Here is a 14,758-nt window from a genome sequence, read left to right on the forward strand (position 1 = left end):
ATATGTTTGCTTTGTTTACTCAACAACCCAGTGTAAACTGATACACTGAACTAGAAATCTATGCATGGTGACTCTGTACGTGTGTGTTGGGGTGAGCTGGTTGAGGCCGGCAATCTCCTCAAACCTTGCCCTGAGAAACACGTGCATAGCAAACGAGGCACGCGAATAGTGGGACAACTCCGGCGTTTGGGATGCGTGGATAGGCCCAGACATACCTTGGCGACTCCAAACAATACGAAGCACGCACTGAAGCAGCCTCCGCAGCCTAGAGGCACGTAACACAAACGGGTAGCTGAACAGGCAACTACCCACTCCTCCCCCTTCCTCCTCCTCTTCTCCAGGCCCTTACACCCCGGCCTCCAATCTCAACCAAAGCCGATGCCCTTTTCAATTAACCTCCCTCGATCAAAATGAGAGTTTTCCTTTCTCTCCTGCGTGGCTTATTGTCTGGTGTGATGGGTTTGCAGATTTGACAGCTGGACTCGCCCAGACTTGATTCAAACTCGGTTTCCCTGAGAGATGAACTTGGACATTAGCAAAGATCTCGAATACAAGCCTGAACAGCCTGACGGCCACCCGCCAATGTGGGCTGTCCCCCAGGCCCTCTCCCTGGGCCCAGGGTCGACCACCACCACCACCACCACCCCACCCCCGGGCCAGGCGTCCCCAGGAGGGGGGAGGTGAGGTGAGTCTCTGGAAAGAGAGGGGCGGTCTGCAGACCCGCTGAGAACTAGCGTTGCAGGGCTTGGGGTGAGGGGCTATATAGGTGTCGGGTATTTTCTTTTTTTTAATTTACTATTGAAACAGCCAAGAAGGGGGTCAGCTTACAAATTTCCTAAAGCCAGGTGCTGCCCGGCTTAAATGCTGTGGGTTGGGGGCTCCGCTTTTGTCTCCTTGTCCAAGCTGGAGGAGAGAGGGAGACTGCGCGCGTCTGTGTGAGTGAGTGTGCGCGCGCTGGCGTGGAGGAGCGGGTGGACGCATCTCGCGATCGCTGCTTCGGGGGCCCGCGTATGAGTGTGTCTTTAAAAAGCCAAGTCTTGAGTCACAGGCGCGAGTGGCAAGGAGAAAAAACTTTCTGTTCCGAAGAAGGGTCTGGCTTCATTGTACGAGGACGAAAGAGCCCTTGTGCATCGCGCCCTTTTGTGTCTCTGAGTGAGTGTGTATGAGAAAGAGACACAGAGAGAGAGACACTAGCGGCGCCCGTGGTCTGCTGCGTCGCAGCGCGTGTCCAGTGCCTGTGTGCGGGGTCTGGCCGGGGTCCCACGGCGGGCCGGTGTCTGCGTCTGCGGAGTCTGTCAGTTCCGGCAGGCGAGGTTCGGAGGGGCTGGTGGGGCGCTGCGGGGCGGCGCGAGCAGGGGTAGGCGAGGGGCTTCTGGCCAGGAGCAATCTAGCCTCGTAACCCTCCATCCACCGTGGGGCTTCCAATAACCACTATCAGTCCTAACCGGCTGACGAGCCGAGCGCTCTGCTCGGAAGCAGTCCTGACCCGACTCGGCCCTCCGCGCTCGCGAAGATGACCGCATTTTCCTGCCTAGCGCAGAGAAAGTGAGCCGGGAAAGGGAAGGAGAGGGTGGGAACACCCCCTACCGAATAAATAAATAAACACCTAAACGCGCTCCTCGCCGCAGCTGGACGCGGTCGGTTGAGTCCAGGTTGGTGGCGTTTGGAGAGTTTTCTCGTTCTGTCGGCTCGGGAACCTATCGCCGCTTCCCCGCATCCCTGCTACCTCTTCGTTTCTTGCAGGTGCCCCCCAACTTTGGAGCCCAGCGCGAGCGGGGGGCGCAGGGCGCTGGGCGGGCGGCGCGGGGCTGCACCTGTCCGGGAGGGCACGGGTGGAGTGGTGGGGGGAGGCTACGGGCCGGCCAGCTCGCCTGGGCGGTGGTGTGGATGATGCGTCTGAGTCCTGGGCGCCAGGCAAGGGTGTGCAAGGCGCGGACTCCGGGACGAGCCGAAGACTTGCGGCGGGTAGGGTTGCACGAGCCGGGTGCAGGCCCCAGCCGGGACGTCGCTTCCCGGTAGCCTCAGAAAGGAGGCGCGCTCGGGGAGGGGGCTTGACGACCCGCGCAGCGATTGGTAGTTTGGTGGGGGTGGTGGGGGGGCAGCGGCTGAGCGAGCGAGAGGTGCGAGGAGGGGCGGCCAACTTCCCCGGAGAGGGGCTCTTTCCTCGCCCGGCTGGCGAGCGAGCCGCCGCCGCCGCCGCCGAGGGCTCGGATCACCGGCATCTGCCAGCTCCACTCCCGGCGCTCGGAAAGTAACGTTTTTTTTTTCTTTCTTTGCTTGGGTTGGAGCTGGGCAGACAGCCCCTAGCACTTTGCGAGTCCGCGTCAGACCTCTCCAGCCCCTGCCCGCGGTTGCCGGGGCTCCCGGGATAACGCACAGGCACCCCTGTGCCCGGCCCGGGTGGGGTGGGGTGGGTCCTCCCCCGGCGCTGGAAAGTTCCCCCGGCGGGAGCGGGGGAGGGAGGGGGCAAGGGAGGCTCTAGCGCTCTCGGCTCTCATTTCAAAGAACGCTCTCCCTTCCAGGTTGGGTCGGACCTGATCGGGGAGAAGCGGCACCGCCTCCCGCCCTCGCGCTCGCCGCCCGCACGGAGCTGAGTGGCGCGGGCAGTGGTGGCGGCGGCTGACCCGGGAGTTGGCTTTCGAGCTGGATGGAGCTGAACTTTGGGCGACCGGAGCAGCGCGGCCGTCCCAGCATCGCTGCCTGCTGAGCTCCCGGGCGAGACCCCCCGGCCGCTTGTGATTTTGGGGGGGCGGGGGACCAGCTGCGCGCCGACACCATGTTCCTAGCGACCCTGTACTTCGCGTTGCCGCTCCTGGGTAAGTCGAGGCTGTCGCTGGCTTCGTACCCGCTGAGCCTTTGCAGAGGGCACGGGTGGGTGGACTTGGGAGGGCGACGACTGGCTGGAGGAGAAGGGGTAATAACGCCTTTCAGCTCAACGCCCTAGGCTCGGGAGGCGGTGGCGGCGCGGCACTTGACCGCAGCTTTGCGTGCTTGGCCTTTGATTTTCTGTGGTATTTAATGCCCCAGTGTGGCGGACCTATGGGGTCCGCGGCCTCCAGCCCCGGGCCTTGCGCCCCCGGCAAGTCCCAGGGAGCTCTGAGGCGCGGGGGAGCAGGTGGGGTGCGGGCTAGCACCGGGCTGCGAGAGCAAACTTCGAAGGGAAAACTTTTCCCAGAACAGCATTTCGGCGCGCCCCGCCCGGCCGGCAGCCGACCGAGGCTCACCCGTGCCCCGCTCCCCGCTCCGCGCACCCCGCGCCCCGCGCCCCGCCAGCTGCTGCTCTCCTTAGAAGCCCCCGGCTTCAGCCAGGCGGGCCGAACGCGCAGCGGGAGCCGGGTGGCGGGAGGGGGCTGGCGCGTGCTGGGGGCGTCACAGGCTCTCCGCCCACCCCAGACCCCGCGGGGAGCCGGCGCCGCCTTCCCCTAGGCCCGGGGTGGGCGCAGGAGTTCCCGGGGCGGGCAAACGGACTCCTGGGGAGGCGGGCTCCTTCCCTGCGCATGGCTCCCCGGGAGGCTGGGCAGGCACCCCCGCCCAGGACGTGTGTCTTGGAACCGCGCTTTTCCTCCCCGGACGCGGCACTCACGCCCCTGTTCTTGGCCCCGCAGACTTGCTCCTGTCGGCGGAGGTGAGCGGTGGAGACCGCCTGGACTGCGTGAAAGCCAGCGACCAGTGCCTGAAGGAGCAGAGCTGCAGCACCAAGTACCGCACGCTGAGGCAGTGCGTGGCGGGCAAGGAGACCAACTTCAGTCTGGCGTCCGGCCTCGAGGCCAAGGACGAGTGCCGCAACGCCATGGAGGCCCTCAAGCAGAAGTCACTCTACAACTGCCGCTGCAAGCGGGGCATGAAGAAGGAGAAGAACTGCCTGCGCATCTACTGGAGCATGTACCAGAGCCTGCAGGGTACGCGCAGGCTGCCCGGCCCCACTCTCGCTCTCTCCGCGAAGGCAGGCGGCCTCTGGGCCCCCGGGCCGGCTGACCTCATCCTCCACTCACTTCTCCCCAGCTGCAGAAAGAAGACCTTTCATAGGTCCCCAGGGACAGGGCAGCTGGTGTTTGCTGCAGCCCGAGTAGCACTGGTGTGGCCTGGTTGTCGGAGAACCCTGTGGGGGTGCTCGGGTACTCGGTACTCGGGAGACCCCCGCTGACCTCTCTGAAACCTGGTCGGAGCTTCGGACTAGGATCTCATTAAAGGCCGCCCAAGAAACCGGCAACTTCTCTCCAGGGAGATCCAGCCTGAGGCTTTAGCTAACTTCACAGAATAATAATACAAAGGCTTACCTTGCTTCTTGTCTCCTTCCCCTCAACCTATTCTGGCATATGATAAAGAATTAAGTGTAAAAGGTCCAATAGAATCCTATCTTCACAACCCTCCCCACCCCCAAAACCTGATCAAAAGCTGATGTGTGAAAAACCATTTGTCATCTTAGATTAGCAGCTGGTGTGGTTCAACCTTGGTTAACACAGAAGGAAGTAGTTCAGGGAGAGAAAGATCCACTTGCCATAAGCATGCATTCCAACGGGAATTCTCTGGTCCTTGTGTGCCAGAGGAGGCTTGTGTTTGTGAATCTACCACGGACATCTGTGCACTCGCTCTCCACTGAGACTCACACCAAAAATTTGTAATATACAGATTTGACTTAGTAGCTTCCACTTGCTCTGTAACCTATGAGTGCAAATAGCTTAGGACCCCTGCTTTCATGCCATGTTTGGGAGTAAACCAAGATGGGGCCTCCTCTGGGTCACCTTTCTTCCATTGGCTCCTGGAAGCAAGCAGGGCTTGTGACGTCACTGGCTTTTTCCTCTTGATTTCATTCCTTTGCAAAGAGTGGGAGAGTTTTCTGGCAAGATCAGGCTGGGTTGCTCTCCAGTGTTTTCATGGCACTCTTGGGAGAGCAAGGACAACAAAGAGGGAATGAAAAGAAACAACCCAAACCGAATAAACAGATGCATTTGAAATCTTTGGAAGTTTCAGCATCTTTTTGTTACACAATCACAACATAATTAGAATTCAGATTCAGTAGTGAAAAACTGCCCGAAGTATATCTGTTTTCCAAATGCGATCCCAATCTTTTTGTTGTTTTCAGGAAATGACCTGCTGGAAGATTCCCCATATGAACCTGTTAACAGCAGATTGTCCGATATATTCCGGGTGGTCCCATTCATACCAGGTAAGAAGAGTTATACTTCCGCTCTGTTGCCTTTGCCTGCTTGAAATTCTTTGGCTTGCATTCCCTTTGGCTCTCAAATAGTGTATAAGTAGAGAGTTGAATGGTGCAGTGTTTCTGGGAAATTAGAAATAGGCTGATGATAATGAAGAGGCAGAATGCCTAGAGATGATTGTATGACTTGAAAGTAATTCTAAATGAAGTAATGTGGTGTGGTGATTTGGAAGCGGTTGGAGGGAGGTGACTTGGTCGAATTTTTTTCTTCACATTAAAATATGATTGGCCAGCTTTTGCAAAGGAGTGCCTCTTCTGTCTGTAGGTGGCAATCGTATTCCCTTCTTGTTACATGCCTGAGACAGTGCCTCCTTGGAAATGGGATCTGGCCAAATGATGCCATTTACTTTACGAGATGTCTGCAGATAATCTTAGATTGCTGAAGAATTTCAGATGGATTCACTTATCTGCCTTTGATTTAAAAGATTAAGCTCTGCCATTTGTTAGAAATTCTTTTGTTTCTAATGTTTCTTGAACAAGTGTCTGCATTTATAAGAGAATGTATGACCCTTTACAAAGTAGTCTTGCTTCCCATGGGTTGTTTTTTTTTCTCTTTGATGCTACACTTAGTTTGGAAGTGTACGTTGTTTTAGAATTGAGTTGTCATAAGATCTTCATTCAAACAACGCTATAAGTAATGAGCAAGGCAGTAATTTCTCTTAATGGCAGGCAGATTCCAGACAGATGTTGTCTTTATTTGTTTACAGTTAGTTAGATATAACCCAAAACCCAAATTATATATCTCGATGGTTCAACATGGTGGTTGATGTTGAATTTGAACCTATGAAATGACACATTACTCGTGAGAGTGTTCTAAACGGTTTATGGTTTACTGCAGAAGAGCCACAGAACCGAGGAAGGGGTCCATAAATACTGACATTGTGTGTGGGTATGTTATATATTCATGTATTCACTCACAAAACATCCATTGAGCAACTACTATGCTCTAGGCATTGGGGGTTTGGCAATGAGCCAGACAGATATGGATTTTGCCCTCATGAATCTTAGAGGCAGCCAGCAGCTGACATTTATTAAACCCTTTTTATGCCAAGCACCGTATTAAGAGCTTTACATCATTAACTTATTTAATCATCATCAAGTGCTTGTTAGGTATTATCATTTCCATTTTATAGATGAGAAGGTTGAGTCATAGTGAAGTTAGGAACCAACCCAAGATCATAAAGCTTCTAAGTGGTGGAACCAGGATTTACACCCTGATTTGTTTGGGACCCTGGTAGCACAGTGGTTAAGTGTTTGGCTGCTAACCAAAAGGTCGGCTTTTCGAATCCACCAGCTGGTCCTTGGAAACGCCATGGGGCAGTTCTACCTTGTCCTGTAGGTTCACTATGAATCAGGATCTACTTGACAGCATTGGGTTTTTTTGGTTTTGTTGGAGTCTCGACCTGCATTAACAACTTCTACCTTTTGCTAATTGCTACCCAGAGTGTGGTCCTCAGACCAGCAGCATTGGCATCATCTGGTGACTGGTTAGAGGTGCAGAATCTCAGACTCTACCCCAGATCCACTGAATCAGTATCTACATATATAACAAGATCCCTGAGTGCTTCCTATGTACATGAAGCATCAGAAGCCTTGGTCTATATTATTCTTTCAATTCAGTGGAAAAGTGTGTGTGTCTATGTGTGTGTGGTTCAGGGTGGACAGTAAGGGTAAAATCTGGTATTAGAAGCATCCATATATTATCCTGAATAATGCTGATAGTTTCCACTCCAAATCCCCATTGATGCTTTCTGTTCCCTGGGCCCAGGCAGGACAGTGGCCCATGCCGTGTACAAGGGACACACAGACAAGTGTATGTGACCATCTGGGCTTTCATGGGAGCAGGTCTGTAGGGACTAGAATGAGGCGTCACAGATGGCGTACTGGAGGTGAAGCTGGCCTTTCTAGTGTGGGCCAGTTCTTCTTGCCTGCTGTCTGCCCCATGGAAGCATGACTCCTCGGTTTTTCTGCTGATGCCTGCCAGGGTCATCCTTACATGAGGAAGTGGACAAGGAGGAAGAGTCATTTGGGTTTTAATGTCAGACCTGATATGAGCTATACGGCTTTAATGGACTCATTTTCCCTCCTTGGGTTACTCTTTTCTCATTGGTTTAATGATATAATCTCCAGTCCCAACAGTCCATGATTCTGAGGGAAAGGGCAAGGTCCCTTCCTGACTCTCTCCACTGTGCTCTTGCATTGCCTTTTCAATCCTTGTGCTCATTTCTGCACTCGAAGTGGCTCCGTCATTTTCAGATACCATTGGTTCATCTGAATTTCTTTCATGAGTATCTGAAATTCTTCTGCATGGACCAAATTTCAGTCGTTTGGTTTTTGGATCCACCCCTTAGCCAGGGATCTTTTCCATAGCAAACATGATCTTGAGTTTGTGAGACTTGTCCCGCTGAGAATCCAGAAGTCATAATGAAATTAACCAGAGGCAGGAAGGCCTTCTGTAGAGTCACATTTCATATCTCAAGGGCATTGAATTTAGGTTCCAGCACTAATGAGATTTGACCTCTGACAGTGACTGTGTTTCTTAAGTGCGTGTAGTAAAGCCAAATGGAGCCCTGAGAGGTTTTAAGTCATTGAATAATGCATATTATTCAGTTTGGCATTTGTAGGATGGGGAAGGACAGAGGAACAAGATGATAAATATTGCTTTTCATGGTTTGAATCTGAGTTTCTAGAACATCTCTTTCCATCTTGAAAATTTCCCTGAAGAAACCAGGACAACAGGGCCTCTGCCTTTTTACAGATATGGTAGTAATCAGAGTTTCCATATTTGGATTTCTCTGCCCAATGTGAAGAGAATGTTTATCTACACCCATTAAGCGTGGGCTGAATCCCCTCACTGAGCAAGACATGTTTGACGTCTTGCGTTTCCATTTTCTTCAGACTCCTTCAACCTGCAGCCATCTTTGCCATTGTTTACTGGCTAGCCAGATTAAAGGCCATGATGAAGTATTACCATCCGTGGCCGGGTGGGAACAAAGAAGGGAGTAAAAATAAGGTAGAATCTAAAACTGTCATCTCTGTTCTGAAGCCTGAACTGCAGAAGAGAAATAAATGAATCACCCCTCCCCAGACGAGAATTGCAGTGGAAGGTTGGAGGGACGACTCTTGTGGAAACTTGATAGTGGAAGCATTTGGCCTCAGAGGCACTTTTAAGGCCTTGAGGAGGTGTGTTTACTGAGGGTTGATGTGAGTGGATTTTAGAGATCTTGAGCATGAAGATAGGAGCCCTGGTGGTACAGTGGCTAAATGTCCAGCTGCTAACCAAAAGGTCGGCCGTTCAAACCCACCAGCTACTCCAGGGGAGAAAGACATGGCAATCTGCTTCTGTAAAGATTTACAGTCTTGGAAAGTCTGTGGGGGCAGTTCTGTTCTGTCCTATAGTGTTTCTATGAGTTGGAATTGATCCAATGGCAGTGGGTTTTTGTTTGTTTGGTTTGAATGTGAAGAGTCAGACAGGGAGTGGGAGCACATGTAGAAAAAAGTGAGCCAGTTGCAGGAGATGTTGGAGTAGAAGAGAGAACACAGCAAGTGTCTTGGGAACCAAGAGGGCAGAGCGGTGTGGGAGCTTGGAGGCCCAGGAGACAGAAACCCCGATATACTGCTTAACATCTGCGTCTCTCCCAGCTATTCTTTAACCTTCGTTCTGCCTTCCCTTTTGTTTTTCGCGGAAGTTCAAGAGGCAGCAAGAAGTAAACATTGGTTTAAAAGGAAGATGAACCTATTGACGATTTTTTGGACCCTCTGGAGGGGGAGAACAAAGCAGCGAGAAATTCTGAAAGGCAGCGGCGTAGAGTTGGGTGCCAGGAGAAAAGTCTGAGGATGGACGATCAGAGGGAGGATACAAGTGCCTCAGCAGCAGCAAGAGAAAAAGAGGGCTCCGAGGTTTAAAACTATGGATTGGGAAATGGGATTTTGTAGAGAAGAGTCAAGGGATGCCAGGCCTTCCTAGAATGTCATCCAAGTTGATGATACCGCAAGCAAGAATCAAGCGAATAGATTGTAAGGAAAGGGTGATGTTAGGATTTGAGCATTCTAAATCTGATTTAGTGAAAGCCAAAGCCCCTGCCCTCTGGCTGTGACATCATTTCCCTACCAAGTCCTGTTGTTGTCATTGGGTGCTGGCCAGTCGATTCCAATTCATAGTCATCCCATGTAACAGAGTAGAACTGCTCCATAGGGTTTTCTTGGCTGTAATCTTTATGGAAGCAGGTCACCAGGTCTTTCTCCCACAAATCTTCTGGGTGGGTTTGAACCGCCAGTCTTTCAGCTGGATCTGGGAGTGGCTTAAACCTTCCCAGAAAGCTGGAGTACCTGGAAATGGGAATGGTTTCTTCCAGGATGAGATGCCCCTATACTCTCTTTTGAGTCCAACCTCTTTTTCTGAATTATGCTGTAACTAATTAGTCATTTATGTTTTAATGTACCGTCGTGTTTATGTAACTGTTTTTTTCAAAAGTTCTTAAAAAGTTTTCTATGTTGGAGAAAAGCCTTATAATATCATCTGCTGTCTCCTCAAAATATGGTGAGAGAGAAGGGCTTATAAGTCCCAGCTCCTAGGGGTATGTGTTCGTCCATTCCTTTTCATTCAGCTCTCTAAAGCAGAAACCTAATTGTGTCGTTCCTATATGTGAGGACCCTGGCTGGTTCTGTACCACTTCTTCTGATATGTGGGAAAGCCTGGAAGGCCAGTAGAGCCCCTTTACAGCCTGACCCTGTCCGCCTTCTCCAAGCATCATCACTCCTCTCTACTCAAGCGCGATGAGCTCAACCATTACCCAAGTATTGCATGTGCTTTCACATTTCTGTGCCTTTGCATATGGTCTTGCCTCTGCTTGGGAAGTTTCTATTAGTTCTCCAAGAGCAAGATCAAATTTCATCTCTAAGGGCCTTCCTGGAATTCCCCCAGACAGGCACTTCCAACTCAGGACTCCCTCACTCTGCCTTTTGCTCTTGCCTTTATGAGAGCCGTTAATCACGGTGTATTGGGAGGACTTTTTATGTGTCTGCCCTTCCCACTGGAACATCAGTGACTTACTTGGTATGCTGGGCATCTGCTTAGCACCACTCATCCTCCCTGGTTCTAAGCTGGTGTCGCAGAAATGATGGTTCGTTGAATATCTGAGTAGAAGGGACCTTGGGATCTAGTCTAACACTTTGCTTTTACAGAATTGAAGTTCAGAGAGGAGAAGTGATTTGGCCAGGGTTGCGCAGCTTGAAGGCAGCCTCCAGGACCTTTGCTAGGGAGGCCAATGTTGGCCTCTTACTGTTTTGTACAAACTTCATCCATTCCTGGGACTTCAGCTACCACTTACAAAGATGACACAGAGCCTTCCCCTCCTGTTCCATCCTTTCCTGAGCACTATGGTAAACCAGTGTTTCCATCTCAGTCTTGGACCAAGCCATCTGGATGTGTCTCAGTCATCTCAAACTTAGCTCATCCAAAATGGATATTATTATCTCTTTCCTTTTCTCCTTATACCCTTCTCTTCAGGAGTCCCTATTTTATATAATGGCATTATAATCTTATCACCTACCTAGTGATCTAAGCTGTAAACTTTGGGGTCATCTTTATCTCCTCCACCATGCTCACTTCTTCAGCAGGACGCATCACCAAGTCCTGCTGAAACCACCTTGGATGTGTCTTTTGAATTTGCTCCCCTCTCTTCATTCCCTTCACAAATGCCTTAGCTCTCACTTAAACTTTGCGAAGTCCTTCTTTTTGGCCTCCTTGTATCTAAAAAAAAAAAAAAATTTATTTATTTTTTTGTATGTAGTTTCTCCTAATTCAATCTGGCCTCCGCAGTGCCACGTCTTACCTTAGCACCTTAGTGACTTACAGAAGTGACCTGGCTTCAGTGATCCTTTACAGGTTCTTCTGCTAATCATAGCCTTCCGTCTTGCCCCAGCTGTCCTATGTTCTAAGCAAGCCAGGTTGACCTCCTGCTGTTCCACCAGTGCTCTAGGCAGCTTCATGCTTTCACACCTTTTCACATGCTGGTGCCAGAGAAAGGACATACTCTCTAAAGTTCCACCCAGCTTGGTGGATCCCAGCCCTGTCGCTCACTGGGTCTTGTACAGATCACTTGAGCTCACTGAGCCTTAGGTTCCTTGGATGTAAAATGAAATGATTGATGCTGCCTACATTTTTTTTTTTTTTTTACCTTATAGTTTCTTGTGGCGCTCTGGTGGCATAATGGTTAAAGGCCTGGCTGCTAACCAAAAGGCCAGCAGTTTGAATCCACCAGGTGTTCCTTGGAAACCCTATGGGGCAGTTCTACTCTGTCCTATAGGGTCGCTATAATATGGAATCAACTTTATGGCAAAGGGTCTTTTTTTTTTTTTTTTAATTCTTATGGACTAAGGACGAAAAAAAAAAAAACAAAACCCGTTGCTGTCGAGTCGATTCTGACTCATAGCAACCGTATAGGATAGAGTAGAACTGCTCCATAGAGTTTCCAAGGAGCGCCTGGTGAATTCGAACTGCCAGCCTTTTAACTAGCAGCCACAGCATTTAACCAATATGCTACCAGGGTTTCCAATACTATATATAAAATAGCTAGCATAGTGCCTGAAACACACTTGGTCCTCAATAATATCTGTCATTTTTAATGATGTGCCAGTGTCACAGAAACCCTGGTGGGGTAGTGGTTAAGTGCTATGGCTGCTAACCCAAGAGTCAGCAGTTCGAATCCGCCAGGTGCTCCTTGGAAACTCTATGGGGCAGTTCTACTCTGTCCCATAGGGTCGATATGAGTCAGAATCGACTCGATGGCACTGAGTTTGGTTTTGGTTTGGCCAGTGTCACGTTAGTGGCCTGCTGTGTCCTGACTCGAAGACTAGGACCCTTTTCAGCACAACACATTCCGTGATCATGGAACAATGATTCTATATCTTGAAAGAGATAGCAACCCAGAGCTTTCAGGAAGCCTGCTCTTAAACTACCTAGGACAAGAAATGAAAAATCTATCCTCTATCTAAAGGGCCCTGGAGGAAAGTCCTGTCTCTTAATAACTCAGTTTGAGGTTTAACTACCCTTTGGGGAAAGTCTTCCTTATTCCTGCTCTGAATCCCTCTTGTTCCTTTGGCCCGTGCCCTTATGCTCTATGGTGAGAGGTGAGTTTGCTGCAGCTGGTGATCACAGGGATGGGAGTTCTTCCTGTGCTTAAGAATTCTTGTGATCAGCCTTCCCGTCTCAGCTTGACTGACTCGCATTCTTCTAACCTCTTCCCATAAATCTTCTTTCCAATACCCCTCATAGCAGGAAGAATTACTGCTCCCTGAGAAGGGCATGCCTTAAACCTGGGAGGTGCTTCCGTCTCCACAGGCTCGGCTAAGTACACTTACATTTCACTTTCACAGACCACTACTTTTAGTTTTATCCTCTTCCCCTCCTGCCCCCTTAGCAGGCCATTTTTATTATGTGACAAGGAGAAATTACAAACAGGGTAAATAGGAAAACAACTTTGAATCGCCCATAATTCCACCCCTTGAAGATAACCAGTTGTTGTTAGGTGCTGTCAAGTCAATTTTTGACTCCCAGTGACCCTCATGTGACAGAGTAGAACAGCCTCATAGAGTTTCCTAGGCTGCAATCTTTATGGGAGCAGATCGCCAGGTCTTTTTCTCACAGAGCTGCTGGGTGGATTTGAACTGCCAACCTTTTGGTTAGCAGCTGTGAAAACTTAACCATTGTGCCACCAGGGCTCCTCAATAACCACTGTAAACATGTTGATATGAGCCTTTCAGATTTGTATATACCCTTTGCTGTCGAGTCGATTCTGACTCATAGTGACTCTATAGGTCAGAGTAGAGCTGCCCCATAGTGTTTCCAAGGTGCAGCTGGTAGATTTGAACTGATGACCTTTTAATTAGCAGTCACAGCTCTCTATACACACAAACACACTTTTTTTTTTTAGTAACAAAAATGGGGTCATGGTCCATACCTGCTCTTACGTTCCGTACCTGCCTGATGACGTCAGGAATCTGTGTTTCTCTGTGTTGCTGATCAGTTCCCAAAGGCAAATTTTATTATTGAGAGCAACTGCCAACCTTAGAAGTTTCATGAATAAAGCAGCAGTTTTCAAGTATCTCAGTACCTCTGGCAAAGGCCTGTAAAATCAGGGAAGTAGAAACAGTCAAACCTTTTGCATAGAGTTGCCGTAGTACCTTGCGGGCCTGTTGCCAGAAGAAGGGAGATAAAACATGAGTGAGTGACAGGTCATTGCATGAACTGAAGATTATTACAAGGTGCACAATTATTTATAGGCAATATGTCTGTCCTCAATCCTCCATAGTCCTCTGAAGTATTTCTTTCTGCCGTCTCTTAATTTTTCTGCTGTCGAAGCTTGTTCTTTCCAATGGGTGTCCTTTTTTTGTTCTCCGGCATACAGTACCAAATTCTCAAGAGGAGGTATCAAATCGAGATTGTTTGGTGAAAAAGCACTGGTCTAGGAGCCTGGAGAACTGTGTTCTGATTCCAGCTTTGCTCCTGACTAGCTGGGTGACCTTGGCCAAGTATCTACACTTTCTGAGAGTAGATATAACTTCCTCTTTTTACAACATGAGGGCAGTGAACTAGGACAGTCTGTAATGTATTTCTCCCCCTTCTCTAAGGGTCTGTGTATTGAATCTTGTATTATTTCTGAACTCACTGTTCTTCCTACCCAAGAAACTTGTGATCTTGGCATATATATTTTTCATATTAACAGCATTTTTTAAAGCATGATTTATTCCATGTACACCTTACTTTGATCCAGACTGCGTTTAAGGCATCTTATTTGATACATGGAAGAAGGTAGAACAAAATAACAAATATGTAAACAGAGAAAATAGGGAAAAGGGGGAAAATGAAAGTAGGAAAGATAAAACGAAGCCGGGGTGAGTTCAGTCAACGGAATGTCTGCCACCAGGTTATATTTAAATAAATTAAGTGATTGGAAGGGCTGCGTTTGTTTTGCGAAGAGGCGCATAAAATCACTGGATTATAGATGCCATAGGACTTCTGGAGGTCATTCGAGTCCAGTCCCCTCATTTCACCGATAAGAAAACCGAGAGTTCCATAAATTTCTAGGACAGTACAACATAAATTGCCTAGAACAGTGATGACAAGTCATATTAGGTGTGTGTTTGTTTTTAAATTGATATTTGAAACTCACCATATCCTGGCATTTCCCCGCCCCATTTAAATTGTCCTTCACCTGTCCGGGCCTGTGGTCCCTTCAGGCGATAGGCTTTATTTCTCCTGCACTGAGGTCAGGAACCAAGCCATCGACTTTGGTTAAGGGGGTAGTTACCCATGTTTTCCAATTGTTTCAGAACAATGGTTAATTAAGAAGTCTGTTTGGCAGCAGGAATTGAACCAGTGGCTAGAATGTTTATTTTCCTATCTTTGGGCCCCCTTCAGAGTGGCCTGTGAGGAGAAATGAGAAATCATTTGTTGCTTTGAGCTCTCCCAGCCCTCACATTATTATTTTTTTTTTAAATTAATCTTTCATCTGAATTTTTTTGTTTAAGAAGTGAACC

The 14,758-nt window shown here is 49.3% G+C and overlaps 1 protein-coding gene across 2 annotated transcripts in view; it reads left to right on the forward strand.

Annotated features, from left to right (window-relative positions):
* The first annotated feature begins 2,776 nt into the window (after positions 1 to 2,776).
* The window catches only part of GFRA1 (GDNF family receptor alpha 1), a 239,124-nt gene continuing 227,142 nt past the window's right edge, over positions 2,777 to 14,758 (forward strand). For both annotated transcript variants that reach the window (XM_064269268.1, XM_064269267.1), the window contains exons 1-3: positions 2,777 to 2,816; positions 3,606 to 3,899; positions 5,084 to 5,167. In XM_064269268.1, the coding sequence (XP_064125338.1) occupies positions 2,777 to 2,816; positions 3,606 to 3,899; positions 5,084 to 5,167 (418 nt within the window). The remainder of the gene's footprint in view (positions 2,817 to 3,605; positions 3,900 to 5,083; positions 5,168 to 14,758) is intronic.

The sequence above is a fragment of the Loxodonta africana genome, chromosome 16 (genome assembly GCF_030014295.1).
Source record: "Loxodonta africana isolate mLoxAfr1 chromosome 16, mLoxAfr1.hap2, whole genome shotgun sequence".
Lineage (NCBI taxonomy): Eukaryota > Metazoa > Chordata > Mammalia > Proboscidea > Elephantidae > Loxodonta > Loxodonta africana.